The following is an 18,217-nucleotide window of genomic DNA, read 5'->3' on the forward strand; positions in this document are numbered from 1 at the left end:
GGTCTCCCTAAATGCGCCACACGCATTCCAAACAAGGCCGTCCCCGTGTTGCTTGCCGGCCCCCATATCTATCGACCAATCCGGTCGCTTTAAATCCTGCACAACGCGCTGGAAGTGTGGCCGCGCCCTAGATTGCCGGCCCCACTTCCCATCGACCAATAAGGTCGCCCTAAATGCGCCACGCACATTCCAAACAAGGTCGGCCCCATGTTGCTTGTCGGCCCCCTTTCCATCGACTAATCAGGTTGCTCCAAACCTGTCACGGTCTCAAAAGAGGTCGCTAATACTAAGATAGCTTTCAAAAACGTACTAGGTTCCCAAAACACGCCGCACGCATTAATTAGGGTTTCAACACACCCAAACCCTAATCCAGGCAAGACACAACCAAATCTGTACACGATGATATCTTTGGCCACGCCGCAACTGGCATACTGCTATACCGCGGCTACCGACACGCCACCATGCCACAGCTGCTAGCACGTCGCTATGCCACGGCTACTGGAACGCCACCATGTCACAGATGCTAGCACGTCGCTATGCCACGGCTACTGGCACGTGACACGCCATCATGCCATAGCTGCTAGCACGTCGCTATGTCACGGCTACTGGCACGCCACCATGCCACAACTGCTAGCCCGTTGCTATGCCACGACTACTGGCACGGCACCATGCCACATATACTAGCACGTCGATATGCCACGACTACTGGCATGCCACCATGCCACAGCTGCTAGCATGTCGCTATGCCACGGCTACTGACATGCCACCATGCCACAGCTGCTAGCACGTCGCGATGCCACGACTACTGACATGCCACCATGCCACACGTAGCAACCTGCTATACATTTTCCAAGAAAACACTCGAGACATCAAAACATGTCACAAACTGGGGGATACTCATCAGGGTATTGGTCTGGCGGTTTACAACGTGCGGCATGCAATACGCCCGTTACAAGAAAGTGTCATAAGAGTGAGGCGGTTAGTAAATACAAGAAGTAATGGTGAAACGTTTTCTTCATTATGGAAACATCAATTCCAGGTGTTACCCGTTACCACTTTCTTCCATTACTCAACCGTTTCCACTTCTTACGAGGCTAGGGTACGTTTCATTACGACTTGTATAAATAGGTTTCACCTATTTCCACCAAAAAAGAAGTTTTGATCAGGAGAACAATCCACATCCAGAAATCACCTGGTAGCTTTCCATTTAGCTCGCCAGTTCAACTCTCGGATACAAGTTGCAAAACACCCACACTTCCAGAATCAACTATTCTGGCCTCAACACTTTCTTCGCTTCCCTCCCTAAGACCAAACCTTCTCCTTCACTTTGTGACCGAAGCAAACCTGGAACGGACATTTCTTGGTTTAGGCTAGGGTTGTATAGATTGATCTCTCGAATCAAAAGTACTCCCGTGTAGTACATTGTTTTGGGTTTAGACTCGTTTCTACCCGCACTCACACGAAATTACCGAAATAAGCAGAAACGGTTTTCACCCACAAACAGAACCTTATCGTGATGACATAAACAGTATAGGGTACATTTACAATTCAACATGTTATCAGGATGGATCGACGCAAGTTGTTCTTATAATGAAATTTCTTATATAAAAAGAGAATTCAAATTCCGAACATACATAATGATTTTATAGTCTGAAGTTAAGTATACGACTAATATACAATCGTTCCATAAACTAAAATCATCATCATGGAGAACTTGAACTAAAACAGAATCGTTACTTCACATGGATTAAATAAAGGGAAATAATTCAAATCATAGCATCATCTTTTATGAGCAAACAAGAATAATCAACCTCGCTCTGATACCAAATGTTAACAATTCTAATAATCTTGATATCACAATCAGTTGTGAAACAAGATCTATATTATTCAAGTCTGCTACGTTTATACACTAATTAACATCAAACTGTTTATGAGAAGATATAACTTACCTGATGACGATAAGGTAGCCATCGAAGTTGACATATACTGGCCTCTTGTACTTCCTTTCTTCTTTTTCACTTTTAACACATGAATGACAGACTTCTGATGATGATTTATATTCCTTTTACCAATTCAGGCAAGTTACTAACTATTATGATGGTGTTTTATAGTAACATATATTATTTTGGCAAACGACTAAACTCTTATTATCTCTTACCTTGCTATTTATAGCCTAAGTTTCTTACCATCAAAGGAACTTGTAAGAGATAAGATCATGACATAAACCGCCTTACTAGACATTTCTGTAGTCTAGCTAGAATTCTCTGGAATTAGCCAATGGCGGTCGGTCGGCAATGGTTTCTCCCCTGGATCAAGACCAATTCATTTTTTTTTCGGGTTATTGGGTCACAAACTCCAACACATAACTGGGAATGTAGAGAGTCGTCGTGAGTTCGAGTCTCGCCATCTTCTTCATTGAACGGGTTTCTCGTAACATTGGGCTGTCAATATAAAAAAGCAAGGAAATTACGGAAGTAGAGCCGTAGAGGAACCAAAACTTTCATTTGATTTGCATGTGCATATGGGAAAACAGAAAGATCCCGAAGAAGAATAGCAACGCGATGCACATGCAACTATAGTCCACTTGGAAAGATCACCCCAACAAAGAAAAATAAAAATCAAAATTGCTGGAAGGTTTGGGCAGCAAGTTTAGTTATTATTGACTGAAAAATGAAAATTGACCATACAACTGGACTATAAATAAGTTGATAGGGGAGCTGAAAAAGAGAAGCAACACAAGTCCAGAAGGTGTTAAGAGAAAAATGGAATCAACAAAAGAAAGACAAGATAATGCAATGGAGAGAATACCTCTAAAGAATCCATCCAAGATGGGGAAGTTTCAGCTTTCTCACAGAGTTGTATTGGCACAGTTAGGAAGGTTAAGATCTTACGGTTACCTTCCGAAACTACATGCCGTCTTGTACTACTCTCAGAGAACCACATATGGTGAATTTCTCACTTCAAAAGCCACTGCAATATCTGAAACTTCTCTCGGGTAATTTCTACAAAACCATCAATCTATCTAGTTTATATCTACTGAAGTTCTACTAATTTTAGCATCCTTTCAAAAATTTACGAGAGAAATGTATCACTATTTTGTGCAGGTATATTTTTAGCCTTTATTTTAGAACGCCTAGAATTTGGACCAAGGAACAAGTGGAAGCATGGAAACCAATTGTGAACGATGTCCATGAAAAGGGCGGAATATTTACTGTCAGATATGGCATGTGGGAAGAGTTTTGTCTAATCTTATCTTATACTATAATAAAGAAAAACCCGACATTTCGAACATCAACAGTTTTTGGTCGTCCGAAAACAATATGACCATGATACCCCTTCGTGTTTTCAACTTTACAAAGCGAACGAACGAAAATTTCAATCATCTTACTTTCTGTCTCTGTCCTAGTTCACTCCTTAGTCCTTACCCTAGTTAGCAATTCGGGGTACGGGATACGTACGGATATTATACGGATTTGTGAAAGTCGAATTCGGTAAAGAATCCGGTCAACGGTTCGTGATTCTGCAGTAATACAGATCGCAATACGTACTTGTATAATTCATTTTGGAATTATGAATTCGAAACCCAAAATTCGGCATGTAGTAATTTTAAAATAATATATATATATATCAAGAATTAGGAGTAATATATAAGCACCCTAACAAGCCTTTGGTTCTGTGTAGAAGAGGCAATTTTTAAGGAGTTGGATTGCTGGGGTTCGACTCCCCTTATGAGTAGTTTTGATGGAATATCTCATTAAATGCTTTACTTTCTGCGAAAAAGTATGAAGGTAAATTTTTCCGTACCTAGCTCATTAAATGCTTTACTTTCTGCGAAAAAGCATGAAGCGACGAATCATTCGCATAATTTTCCGAACCAGTAAACCCGAAAGAAATTGTTTTCTAAAAATTATTCCGCACAAAGCGGGAGGATCGAACAACTGACCTCTACCTCAAACTAACACTAATAAGAACCAAACCAACCAACTGTCCAACAGGTCTTCGGTGTTTATTTTGAAGTATACCATGAAAATATGGCAATCCATCATGGTGGTAATGGTAATTGACGTAACCGATCATGGTAATTGATGTAACCGGTCCTGGTAACTTATGTGTTCTATCACAAGCATTATCATATTAAGGTATAACTGATCCCTGTGATTGGTAGAAACGGGTGAACCCATTATTGTGAGTTGATACCTGATCTATCACATAGTTGTCTTGGAATACAGATGAACGAATTCTAAACTCGTTTGAAAGTGTAGTATAATCGGTTCCAACCATTTGTAATGACCCGTCCCTCCACCGATATTGTCCCCACTTAGCCACTAAGAACATCCGGCAGTGTGGGGTTTTCAACGGGCATCGCTGCGATAATCCAGTAGCAACTTCCCGGGAGGTCACCTATCCCAGGATTGCTCCCGCCCGAGCACGCTTAAACGGAAAATCCTTTGCATATGACTTGAGATATATTTATCTAGAAAGAATCAATAGAATTGTTACCAAACAGATTTGTTGTTCCTTTATTGTTTGGAATACGATCCAAAGGAATTGTTCCAGTGCGTGCGCTTATTGATTGTCGGAAGCGCAGGGATACTGAAGAAACTAGGTGAACTAAGTTTAGTTGCTTGGTCTCAACTATACGAAGTTGATTTAGATTTTTTATAGCTGCTTAATTATGAGAGTATGCGATTTCCCCATTAACAAAATCTTGTTGTGTCTTTTACTTTTCTATTTCCACAATTATAATTATTTATTATAATTAAAAGTAAAATACACAAATGTTAACTCTGTATTACTTTATAGTGATCCTATAGAGTTTAGTTAAGTCCAAACCTATTATCAAGTAATCACACTTTGATTGTTGTATTGTCTCGATAACGTATCCATAGATGACCATACAAAGTATGAATACCGATTTGTAGTATTGTCTCGACTTTGTCCATAGGCAATCACTTTCAGTAAGAGGACTTATAGGTGGATAATTTAAAGATTGTGGTGTATTTGGGTACCCTCGTCTTTTCAATTAGTATCAGAGCAGGAAAACATGAAAAGATCTAACAATCTGTGTTTGGTGCGATCCATCCTATAAATCATGGGTCAAGGAAATACTAAGCGTGTGAGGGTAAAATACCCGATGGCTACGTGTCGACATCATAAGAGACGATCTCATGATAAGATGATATGATGGAAGTATCGAATCATCCTTCAAAAGGTAATTTCGTATGAATCGAGATACCTGCTACATGGCTACATGTATGATGCGTGTAAGGAGTGGGTCTAATCAACTGAGACGGTCAAGTCTAAAAGGGAAGAATGCATTTAATGAAGGATTAAGAGAGGCATGTGCGAAAGTACATCACATCAGAAGACTCGGACGATCCATACTACAACCCGATGGTAGTGCAGTACGAGACCCCTCAAAGAGAAGTAGTACGATAATGCACAAGGCGAGGAAACTCGGAAGGAGAACCTAGCAAGGCATCACGATGGATAGTATAGAGTCCGTCTGATGAGTGCTAAAAAGTGCATATTTCTATATATTTTTCTTGGCATTTAACTCATCTTTTGTGCTCTAATTCTCCATTTTAACCCATATTCTGTATTTTCATTGTTTTCAAGAATAAATCTTTTTATTAATTAATTTTGCATTTTTAGGTACCAAATAAAGTTTGGATGAATAGCGGAGCGAAAAGAGCAAAGACACGGGAAAAAGCCGGAGGAAACTCTAGCGGAAAAGAAGTGCAGAACGCGGTATGGAAGACTCAAGGATGAAAATGGGCTTAAAAAGGAAGAAATTGTTCTTAAAGAAGAAGTGGGCTCAAGATTACCTAATCCCAAATCCAATTCCTAAACCCAAACCCATATCCTAAACCCAAAATTCAATACCCAAACCCGTTTTCCTTCTTAACCGTAAGATTGGATCCATTCCATCATCCAACGGTCGCAGCGTCATCGTGCATCAGATTTCGATGCATCTGACCAACACTACAACACCTAACCCCATCTGGTGCCGTCAGGTTTGTTGTATCACTAAATCTAACGGTCGCTCAGAGCTTGTTTACATCGTGCCGTTCGATTTAATTAGTAAGTGATTATCCAACGGATCTCCTCGCTGCGCATCAATTTCAGATGATTCCGCTCAACACCCTAGCAACCGAACCCTTATACCCCAAAACAAACAGCCCCTAACCCATTCTTCTCTCGATCTCTTCTTCCCCTTCTTCCCAAAATTTGCAGAGCCTGCAAATCCCTTTCCCCGACCATGGCAGAGCTGCTCTCTTCCTCCACCTCGAGATTCACCACTTCCACCTTCACCCGACATCCCAGAAACCAAAACCCATCACTCTAAACTCTATCTCTCTCACCTCTATCTCATTCACCCTATGAGATAAATCTAAGAGAGCTAGGGTTTGAGTATCAGTCGACAGGAGCATCAGAGAGTATGGGAAAAGAAGGAGAGGACGAAAAGGAAGCATGGGTCGAGCACAGGGGAGACAAATTCAGAGAATCAGTGAGTTTAATTTCGAATTTAAAAATTAGGGTTTGCAAATTTGAGGGTTGGGTGTAAAAACCCTAATTGGGTGTTCTGATTATAAATAGAAAGTGAGGGTGTAATGTTTTGGATATGTCTGGATTAGCCAGCTTCACTCTCTAGAGGTCTGGACTAGCCAGGACCTCAATTGTCCTGTTTTGTTCCAAGTTCAATGCTATTTTCCATGTCCTGTTTATATTCAAATTTCAATTTCAGTTCAGTTTATTTCAAGTTTATGTTTAAATTCAGTAGTAGTTGCATTATGTTCTAATTCATTGTGTTAAGGTTTAGATGAAACCTCAGTGCACTGTCTGATAGTGGAATGCTAGGTTAGAGCCTTAATGCATTGTTTTGATTGAGCAATGGGAAGAGATTGATGCTCATAGTGCCTGTGATTGATTGTTCTGTCAAAAGACAGTCAATGCTAGGGGAAAACTAGTGGGCAAATTAGTTTTCCTCCCATTCTAGATGTATGCATAGGATTTTCAACTCAACCTAGATTGCATTGCTTGATTAGGGCACAAGGTGGATTCAATTGCCTTAGTAACTTCACACAGTTCTGCATCTTTTTCCTTTTCTGTCACTGTTGCTCAATGCCTTTGCCTTAGGCTGCTGCCTTTGTTTCACTACCACTGTTACCTCATTGCTATTCACTGCCTTCATCCATCACTGCTCACTACCACTCTAGATCATTGTCACTGTCACCATAGTTACTACCCTTAGCTCACTGTAGGATAACTTTAGCTAGGAAGACTTCATCACACTCACAAGTCCCTGTGGACAAACCCCTACTCATCCCTATACTATAAAGCTTGGCCTTGTATACTTGCAAGTTTTGTGTGCAACCCCATTTTCACACCAAGTTTTTGGCGCCGCTGCCGGGGACTTGGCTGTGCTGTTTTGAAGCTGCTGTTGCTGTTGGAACTGCAGTGAAGCTGAAGTTCCTGAACTGGTGTTGTGGCCCATGTTGCTGCTTGTTGCTCTTTGCTGCTGCTGTTGATACTTTAGTACTGTGGTGCTAAGAAGCTACTGGTGCTGAGGACTTGCAGCTGTGCAACCTGCTGGATATTTGGAGATGTTGGTGCTGGAGATGTAAACTGCCTCTGCTGCTCCTGGTCCTGCTGTTGATCTGCTGCTGCTGCCTGCTGAACTGAGCTGTGCTGCTACTTTCTTCTTCTCCCTGGTGCTGCTGCTACTTCTTCCTGCTGCTGCTGGAGCTTGGGCCATTGCTACAGCCAGCCTCTGGTGCTGCTGTTGTTCTCCTTCTGCTATTGTTGAGTTGCTGGTCTGAGCTTGTTGCTGAGAGCCAAAGCCCAACTGGTCCTCTCCAACAAAAGTTTAGGAAGATCCAAAGCCCAACTGGGCTGTAAGCTGCAGAAGGTGAAGAAGTTGAACCAAAGCCCAACTGGGCCATAGAAAAGCCAAAGCTTAGGACGATCCAAAGCCCAACTGGGCTTTTGCAACCAAACCGAACAGCTGGGCTATGCTTTATAGGTAAGCCTAAACCCATTAAGAGAACCCAACCTGTGGGCTTCCATTTTTAATTTGTGGGCTTGTAATAATTTTTGTTTTTCTTTATTTTTTATTTGGGCTTGTAATAATTTTTCTTTTTCTTCTTTTTCTTTCTTTTATGGGTTTGTAATTATTATTGTTGTTTTTATTTTCTTTTATGGGTTGTGCTAATTTATGCTAGGCTAAGTGTAAAAAAAAAAAAAAAAAAAATTTGCTCCTTATTTCAAAAACCAAAATTTTCCCAAAAATCCAAACCCATTAAAACCAAATATTTTTCCCAAAAATCCAAACCCATTAAAACCAAATAGTGGGCTTTGTGTCTTTTCAATATGGGCCAACCTAGTGCTCTCCATGAATACATGTATCCCACAATAAAAATTCCATTATCATGTATTGTATTACCTCAAACCAATACCCCTTTTAAAATAAATGCAAGCATGATACAAATACTTCCTATATTTCGAGGGTTCGATTCTGAGAACCCCTATACTCATGTAAGAGAGTTTGAACAAATTTGTCGGACTATGCAACCTGATCATATGTCCGAAGACTCTCTGAAATTGCGTTTGTTTACATTTTCTCTAAAGGAAAGGGCCAAAACATGGTTTTACGGTTTGAGACCACAATTAATCACCACTTGGGAACAACTCACTAATCAATTTTTCCAAAGATTTTTTCCACATCATAGGACCATCGCTATTCGTCAAAATATCAATTGTTTTGTCCAGTTGGATGAGGAAACTGTTTTTGACTATTTTGAACGTTTTAATGATTTGTTGAGCGAATGTCCACACCATGGATTTGAGAAGTGGAGACTTGTCGCTATCCTCTATGAGGGACTAGACTTTAAATCTCGAGCCATGGTTGAGTGTATGTGTAATGGTGAATTTCTTGATAAAACTGTGGATGATGCATGGAAATTTTTAGCTGAGATTGCAGAGAAAACCCGTCACTGGGAGTCCATTAGGGAAACTGAGACACTGTCACATGATATTGGTGGTAATGAATTGAACTTTGGAAATATCATGTCTAGTCCTTCTCATGTGTATGATATTGAATATGAACCTAATCTAGAGGAACATGAGTTGACTAATGACACCACAACTACTAATAGGGACAAGTATGCATATTACTATGATGATGATGATGATGATGATGTTATGTTAGAAGAACATGTCTATGCTGAAAATGTTATGGAACCTTTGGGTTCAAATACATTAGGCTTCTCTGCCTCGACCTTCATGAATGATGTTTCTTCTAGTATTCCATATACATGTGATGTTGATACTGATTTTGAGCATGTGCATCTGTCCTATGAAGATGACTTAGGTAATATAGAATCTTCTGTTGACACTAATATGCATGAAAATATAATTGTTGTGTCTGATTCTCTACCTGGGTCACGTTGTGATGTTTCCACTGATTTGCCGATGCATGAGAATAATTCTTCTGATGATGTTGATGATTCTGATTTGTGTGAGCATGGTAAGCATGTTGTGACACGTGTAGAAGACTTAGGAGATGTTGATGTGATTAGTAATGATGTGCCTATCGTCCTACATAAGTCACAATCTGATGGCCTTCCACCCAACCTAGATTTGGTTTGTACCCATATTGTCAAACCGACTTTTCTGAGAGTCCCTAATCTAGGATTGGAACTGTGTGCTTCCCAAGTCCTCTTGGACTATTTTGCATCTAAGTATAATATCTTTGAGGAGCCACAGTTGGAATTAGCATGTTTGCCTGTCCCTAGCACAGTTCATTTCGAGCTAGACCTTGTGCATGATGAACCCCCAAAACTGCGAGATTTTGTTTCCAAAATTTTATCCGTTGAAAAATCCAGGTTTGGGGGTAGCTCATTTTGTTTCACAGCTTCACTTGCATGCCTATCATATTATTATTGTGTGAAGCTGTTGAAACCTCTACACTTTGTCTTTTGGGTTGATCCTCAACTCTTTAGATTGTTAGTGTATGGTGAATTTTTGTATATAATCCAGTAGATAAAATTTCTTAAAAACCTTTTTGTTCCTTTTGTATATATTTTGCTAATCCAATATGATCTCGGCTGACATATGTTGGATTCTTGCCTTGAATAACGGAGTTCTAATATTGCTTTCGCCGAAATCGGGTATTCTCTTTCCTTTTTCTCTACTCAACATGATCCTCTTCATATGTTGTATTATAATTTTGTTCATATTTTGAAACATTGAGGACAATGTTTAGTTTAGGTTTGGGGGTGAAAAGTAGATACTTTGATATAAGCCATAATTGAAAACAAGAACTCCTTCTTTTTGAAAAAAAAAAATGAAAAACAAAAAAAAACAAAAAAAAAAATTGAAAAATTGAAAAAAACATAAAAATTGAGCTCATTTACCTTGAAATGTTGACTCTTGTGCAAATATGTAATTATTAGGAGTCTTAGTCTAGATATTTAGGCACCCTGATTCTAACACAATTCACATAGTGATAAGAAATTTGCACGCGCACGATCTACCAATACATGTATAGCCTCGATCTTCAAGGTGTTTGATAGGAAGTCACGATTGCCAATCACTTTAGAATACTGAACGAAACTTGACTAGCTTGTTCTTTGGTTGGTTGGGATAGAAGGTGGAGGTTACATTAAGAAAGACAACCATCGAATTTAACTGGGTGCATCAAAAAGGGCTACCTCTTGCAAAGTGTCATGTAATCTTTTGTTTCCTTTTGTATATGTATCAAAAGTGTTTCCTTTTCAAAAAAAATAAATAAAAAAAAATCAAGTATTTATCAATTCCATCATCTCTTGTTCCAAAAATAAAAGAGAGTAGTCAATGTAATTAAGAGTCATGTAAAGAGTCTTTTGTTGTTTCATTGTAATAAGCAAGGAGGGTGTATGCCATTGATGTACAACGCGAGTAATTGTGAAATACCTCCTACTCATTCACAATTCTCGTAAAGTCCGGACAGCTAGCTAGATTTCGACCTTGGTTCTTAGCCTGAGAAACTATCTCTTGGTGATTAGTAGTCATAACATCCGATCTTTCTTTACACATGTGTAGATACACTTTACACTCTTATCACATGTCTTTATTTTTTATCAGTGCTAGGATTGTGCCTTGGATAGCTAGATTGACATCTCCATTTTGCTGTGAGCTTAAATTGACTTGCACATGTCACATTTGATGGAATCTGAGCTTATATTTTGACCTAGAACTTTGTAGGTACGTTCTAAGCAAACCTTCACGAGACTTAACTCGTCCACTAGGGACACTTAGTGGTTTAAAAGGCTTAGTGCATACGCTAAATGCATTCGAGAGACCAGCGACAGTGGTATAGGTAGGATTTCCTTAGTTTTGTTTTACTTGAGGACAAGTAAAATTCAGGTTTGGGGGTATTTGATGAGTGCTAAAAAGTGCATATTTCTATATATTTTTCTTGGCATTTAACTCATCTTTTGTGCTCTAATTCTCCATTTTAACCCATATTCTGTATTTTCATTGTTTTCAAGAATAAATCTTTTTATTAATTAATTTTGCATTTTTAGGTACCAAATAAAGTTTGGATGAATAACGGAGCGAAAAGAGCAAAGACACGGGAAAAAGCCGGAGGAAACTCTAGCGGAAAAGAAGTGCAGAACGCGGTATGGAAGACTCAAGGATGAAAATGGGCTTAAAAAGTAAGAAATTGTTCTTAAAGAAGAAGTGGGCTCAAGATTACCTAATCCCAAATCCAATTCCTAAACCCAAACCCATATCCTAAACCCAAAATTCAATACCCAAACCCGTTTTCCTTCTTAACCGTAAGATTGGATCCATTCCATCATCCAACGGTCGCTGCGTCATCGTGCATCATATTTCGATGCATCTGACCAACACTACAACACCTAACCCCATCTGGTGCCGTCAGGTTTGTTGTATCACTAAATCTAACGGTCGCTCAGAGCTTGTTTACATCGTGCCGTTCGATTTAATTAGTAAGTGATTATCCAACGGATCTCCTCGCTGCGCATCAATTTCAGATGATTCCGCTCAACACCCTAGCAACCGAACCCTTATACTCCAAAACAAACAGCCCCTAACCCATTCTTCTCTCGAGCTCTTCTTCCCCTTCTTCCCAAAATTTGCAGAGCCTGCAAATCCCTTTCCCCGACCATGGCAGAGCTGCTCTCTTCCTCCACCTCGAGATTCACCACTTCCACCTTCACCCGACATCCCAGAAACCAAAACCCATCACTCTAAACTCTATCTCTCTCACCTCTATCTCATTCACCCTATGAGATAAATCTAAGAGAGCTAGGGTTTGAGTATCAGTCGACAGGAGCATCAGAGAGTATGGGAAAAGAAGGAGAGGACGAAAAGGAAGCATGGGTCGAGCACAGGGGAGACAAATTCAGAGAATCAGTGAGTTTAATTTCGAATTTAAAAATTAGGGTTTGCAAATTTGAGGGTTGGGTGTAAAAACCCTAATTGGGTGTTCTGATTATAAATAGAAAGTGAGGGTGTAATGTTTTGGATATGTCTGGATTAGCCAGCTTCACTCTCTAGAGGTCTGGACTAGCCAGGACCTCAATTGTCCTGTTTTGTTCCAAGTTCAATGCTATTTTCCATGTCCTGTTTATATTCAAATTTCAATTTCAGTTCAGTTTATTTCAAGTTTATGTTTAAATTCAGTAGTAGTTGCATTATGTTCTAATTCATTGTGTTAAGGTTTAGATGAAACCTCAGTGCACTGTCTGATAGTGGAATGCTAGGTTAGAGCCTTAATGCATTTTTTTGATTGAGCAATGGGAAGAGATTGATGCTCATAGTGCCTGTGATTGATTGTTCTGTCAAAAGACAGTCAATGCTAGGGGCAAACTAGTGAGCAAATTAGTTTTCCTCCCATTCTAGATGTATGCATAGGATTTTCAACTCAACCTAGATTGCATTGCTTGATTAGGGCACAAGGTGGATTCAATTGCCTTAGTAACTTCACACAGTTCTGCATCTTTTTCCTTTTCTGTCACTGTTGCTCAATGCCTTTGCCTTAGGCTGCTGCCTTTGTTTCACTACCACTGTTACCTCATTGTTATTCACTGCCTTCATCCATCACTGCTCACTACCACTCTAGATCATTGTCACTGTCACCATAGTTACTACCCTTAGCTCACTGTAGGATAACTTTAGCTAGGAAGACTTCATCACACTCACAAGTCCCTGTGGACAAACCCCTACTCATCCCTATACTATAAAGCTTGGCCTTGTATACTTGCAAGTTTTGTGTGCAACCCCATTTTCACACCAGTCCGAGGTAATGAGAAGACGTACGATGGCTCCCTCGGCGAGATCGGATCACATCTTCACGAGTCCAGTCTGTCTATAAATACCATTCCATGTAGAAGGAAATGGACATGTAATGTTAGATGGTCTTTCTACAGAGAATTCTAGAGATAGACTTAGAGAGAGAGAAAAAAAAATCTAAGTGATATTTGTAACTCTTTGAAGGGTAAGACCTTAATCAATAAAGAAGATTTTTAGAGCATTGCTCGGTCGAACTCGCATGCGTTGCTATCTCAAGCATGTTTTTCAATATTAGTGATCAAAACTGTAAGTCTTATAGTCTACTATAGATAAGTCTCGGACTAGGATAGAAAGTGTAATTGAGCTCAAGAACTCCATGGAGGATCATCATAAAAAACGAAGAACTACTCAAGGAACTGGTGGAACTTCATCGACAAAAAGGTATGTGGAGACTTGAACTTATCTATCACTCAAAAATCTATATACTTTATCTCTTATCTTGAGATAAAAGTCGTTTTTCTATATAGAATTTGATTATACACATTTGTTATTTCGAGTCGAGTTTATCTCGTCTATCTATTTCTCGAAATATGTGTTGGTAAGCTTTCACTTTGGCTAAATTCATCTTTACCTAGTGATGAAAGTCATGTTATGTTTCAATCACTTTGAAAATTTCTTTGACGAAAAATAGTTTGTGAATAACAACTATGTAACGTCCTCTAAGAATGTTTCAATGATTGAAATGAGAGTTTACATTATATAACCATTGATGGATATAAGCATTGTTGTGGAAACACATATATGTATAAGTCCGCGAATTGGTGGAAGTTCTCGACCCGAGAAAATCTGCTGGAGTTTGTGAACTCCTTCCGGGAACTTAAGTCCGCGAACCCAGTCCGCGAACTTGAGTTGGTTATATCTAAAAACGATTTTTTTGTGAACTCATGTTTATATAAACTAAGGAATGCTATTTGCAAACAGTGGCTATAAAGTTCATGAACCGATTCGAGTGAATCAAATCGTTTTTGCTTCAATTATGTCTTGTGTATAACATAAGATTTCCTTGCAATTGAACAACTCTTTAACTAGTTCATTTGAGTCATTTGAACTAGTTATGGTGAAAAAGAAGATGGTTGATATGAAAGTGCTCATATGGCTAACCATTTGGTTAACTATTGTTGAACCAACAAATGTACATGTTTGGGTACGGTTACACAAACCTAGAAACGTGCATTTCATTTGTGTGTAACAAGCTAGATTTTTTAATCTAACGGTTGAAAGATATTAGCTTGAATCTAATCAGGTTTTCATCTAACGGTGAATATTGAATGCTTTGTTACCAAGATAACATTGATTGCAAACCCTGATTTGAAAGACTATATAAGGGAGAACTCTAGCAACTGGGAAGTCTAATCCCTACACCTTACGTGTGATACTAGTTGTAAGCTAGAGTCGATTCTCCTTTCACCTTTGGGTTTCTTTTCTCAAACCAGGTTAACGACTTAAATACTTCATTGGGATTGTGAAGCCAGACCGATACTACTTTCTTGTAGTTGTGTGATCTGATCTTGTTGTTTCTACCGTACGAGTACAATCGCAAAGATTGGATTGAGATTGATATCTCCGATAGGCAAGATATAAAAGTAGTCACAAACATCTTCGCCTCGTTGTTTGTGATTCCACAATATCTTATTTCACCGCGTCGATTAAGATTATTGTGAGGTGATTGATAATAATAGGTTGTTCTTCGAAAATATAAGTCAGGGTTATCAATTGGTTCCTGTTCACCTTGATTTATCAAAAGACGGAACAAATACTCTTAGGTATTTCTGTGAAAGACAGATTTATTCAATCCATAGACTTTTCTGTATGATACAGATTTGTTTATTAAAGTCTTCGACTTTGTGTCGTAACTACTCTTAGTTGTGGGTGAGATCAGCTAAGAGAATCAAGTGCACAGTATCCTGCTGGGATCAGAGACGTAAGGAGCGCAACTGTACCTTGGATCAGTGTGAGACTGATTAGGGTTCAACTACAGTCCAGACCGAAGTTAGTTTGTAGTAGGCTAGTGTCTATAGCGGCTTAATACAGTGAGTGTTCAATCTGGACTAGGTGCCGGGGTTTTTCTGCATTTGCAGTTTCCTCGTTAACAAAATTCTGGTGTCTGTGTTATTTCTATTTCTGGCATTATATTGTTTATCTTTATAATTGAAATATCACAGGTTGTGCGTTAGAATCAATCAATTGAAAATCCAACCTTTGGTTATTGATTGAAATTGATTGATACTTGGATATTGGTCTTTGGTACCATCCAAGTTATCTCTCTAGTATTTGATAATCGCAGATTTCTATTTGCTTGAGTATAGATCAAATCGAGAGACTGAGATATTAACTCCTTTGATATACTTTTATCTAGATTGAGTCTGACTGTCCAATTGATTCTCTAGAAAGTATATTGGAATTAGTCCATACAGATTGCTAAGCGAAATATTGGGTGTGGTTGTTATACCCCCGCTTTTTCAAAGATAGTTTCTTTCCCGTGGATGTAGGTCTCCTTGGCCGAACCACGTTATATGCTTGTGTTCATCTTTACTTTCATGTTCTTTATGTCTTATTTATCTTTGAATCTTGAATCTTAGTAGTTTATTAGTCGTTAGATCTACTTGAGTGTAGCCATCAGAAAAGATGCAACTACATTTTGGCGCTAGAAATAGGGACGTATGAAGATTTAGTCTACCTCCCTTGTAAAGTTTTATAGTTTTTTCATAATCTCTTAATGACAAGTGGTTTTTCACTGTGTAGGTTTCTATGAAATTCATGAGTAGATCTCGGACGCAGCACGATTTATGCGATCAGTAAATCCTGAAGAGCCTCAGAAACATTAGATCTACACCTTTTTCGCCGATTTCGTTTAAGAATTTTTGTTTTTTTTAAGATTTCTGATATCTTCTTTAAAAGGCTCAGGAGAGTTGAAGGTCGGAGTGAAAATGGAGTCTAAGCTACTTCAAATCAACACTCTAGCGACCTCCTCCGTGAAAGAGTTGGGAAGAAGTTTAAGTCAGTAGACTTCGTAGAGATAAAATCATACTACGAAAGTTTAAAAGACGTAAAAAGAGAACTATTCATAGTGTTCTTCATCTTCTAAGGAACCCAAATGACCAAAAATCCTCTTATTAGAAATCTAACTCTAAGTCAAGGGGAAAGGCTAATGAGTACATGATCATTCATCAAACTCAAAGTTTGTTCAAGACAAAAGTTGAACACATTAAGGAATGTTTCCTAAAATGGGAAAACGTGCTCACATTAAATGACATGTATAAGGAGGTATTTTACTCGAAAAATGAGAAAATAAAAATACCTTTTTCTGTCACTAAAACTTTATCCAAGTGAGGAATATATCTCCAAAATTTACTGAAAAATATTCTTGTACTAAAACTGTCCAGCCACCTTCCTGATAGAAAAGAAAAATTAAGTATTATTGCATATATCACAAGTAAGGCGATGGTGACGAGATGACCCACAAGAACGAGCCAAGGAGAAACTGGCGGAGCCCAACCCGAAGGGCTAGACGAGATGAAGTCAGGAAAGGCTATACACAACGGTGCACTCCTAGGAGAGATACATCCCCATAATCAATATCGGTAAGGGTGGACAGAAAAATATAGCTCTGATGAAGAGTGAAACCCCTTCGAAGGACAAGGCGATGTTCACTTGATTCAACTAGGAGGGTTGAATCATTTGCCAAAACAAATGGAAAATAACGGGGCTAAGAAAAATGATTCTTGTAACCTCGATAACACCACTGCAGCTCTTGCAGCCATCATGAATGCACAAAAGGCGCAGGAAGAAAGAATGAAAAAATTAGAACGACGTAACATGAGGTTAGAAAGGAAGAATCGTAAGCTGCAGAACGAAGAAAAAGGTACCACTCACGGTTATGGAGAAGATCCCCGAGGAGGAAAATACTTTTTAAAATTTTCAAGATAACGAGCGTGTCCAAATCCCCGATACCTCGAACGAGGAAACGGATGATCGGTTTCCCAAGGGAAGCAAAGGAATCCTAAACGAAAAGCACAGCCCCTCGAAAAGGTCATCCGATGTTAATCCTAGGAACAAACGAGAGAAAAAGAAGGAGGACGAAACTAAAACCAACTGTGTGGCCGAGAACCCCGCAACTATAAACCCCAAGCGAGGGCATACTTCAAAAGAAAAGTAAACTCACTCTAAGCTAGTGTCATATGTTGAACAGTCTGATGAGGACTCGTGGCGATCAAGATATCTACACCCGGAAGTCTCTTTCTCGCCTGAAAGGGAAAGAGAGCGAAGGAAGGAGGCCGAAACAAGGCATATTGATGATCAATTGCAAGTACGACTCTGCCAACCCGTGGTGATGTGCAAAAAAGCCACGGGAAGGCAAGGAGGCCAAAAATTGGCATAAGTAATGCAAGAGGCAGGACAATCTCCCCTATCGGAGAACCTATTGTCTCAACCATTTCCAAGGAAATGCTCACTCCTGATTTTCGCATCTCCCTTTAACGGGACAGGCGATGCAGTTGAACATCTCTGATCTTATCGCATGACGTTGACGCAGTGGAGTCAATACGATGCCGTGATGTGTAAATTATTTCCAGCCGGACGAAGCCCTAATGTGGTTTAATAACTTACCAAAATAATCGGTTAAGTTCTTTGTGCACCTATGCGAGCTATTCTTAGAGGCACACATGCATAACAGCCGGGTTAAACCAGGAATCGACATGCTATTCCAATTAGCTTGAGAACCAAATAGGTCACTCCGATACCTTGTAGCTCTCTGGAGAAAGTTATGTGCTGAGATCGGTGGGGTCCCAGACGCCTACGCGATCTTGGGCTTCAAAAACAGTCTAAGGAAAACAGACCCCGTATTCGTATGAAT

The 18,217-nt window shown here is 39.4% G+C and overlaps 1 protein-coding gene and 1 non-coding gene across 2 annotated transcripts; one reads left to right on the plus strand and one right to left on the minus strand.

Moving 5' to 3' along the window:
- The first annotated feature begins 2,589 nt into the window (after positions 1-2,589).
- LOC113302155 (12-oxophytodienoate reductase 1-like) lies at positions 2,590-3,415 on the plus strand. The gene is made up of 2 exons (XM_026551010.1): positions 2,590-2,995; positions 3,105-3,415. The coding sequence occupies exons 1-2, from the start codon at positions 2,763-2,765 to the stop codon at positions 3,322-3,324; spliced, it is 453 nt and encodes a 150-aa protein (XP_026406795.1). The 5' UTR covers positions 2,590-2,762; the 3' UTR covers positions 3,325-3,415.
- Positions 3,416-8,742: 5,327 nt separating this feature from the next.
- LOC113307275 lies at positions 8,743-8,846 on the minus strand. Its single transcript, XR_003339072.1, has one exon. It is a non-coding gene; the product is annotated as a small nucleolar RNA R71 (small nucleolar RNA).
- Between the last annotated feature and the right edge of the window lie 9,371 nt (positions 8,847-18,217).

The sequence above is a fragment of the Papaver somniferum genome, chromosome 8, assembly GCF_003573695.1.
Source record: "Papaver somniferum cultivar HN1 chromosome 8, ASM357369v1, whole genome shotgun sequence".
Taxonomy (NCBI): domain Eukaryota; kingdom Viridiplantae; phylum Streptophyta; class Magnoliopsida; order Ranunculales; family Papaveraceae; genus Papaver; species Papaver somniferum.

What these genes read in the sequence shown, in the direction of transcription:
- LOC113302155 (XM_026551010.1), top strand. Translation starts at nt 2,763, where the DNA reads ATGGAATCAACAAAAGAAAGACAAGATAATGCAATGGAGAGAATACCT. An exon ending in ATATCTGAAACTTCTCTCGG is followed by an intron (nt 2,996 to 3,104) that starts GTAATTTCTACA and finishes TATTTTGTGCAG; the next exon opens with GTATATTTTTAGCCTTTATT.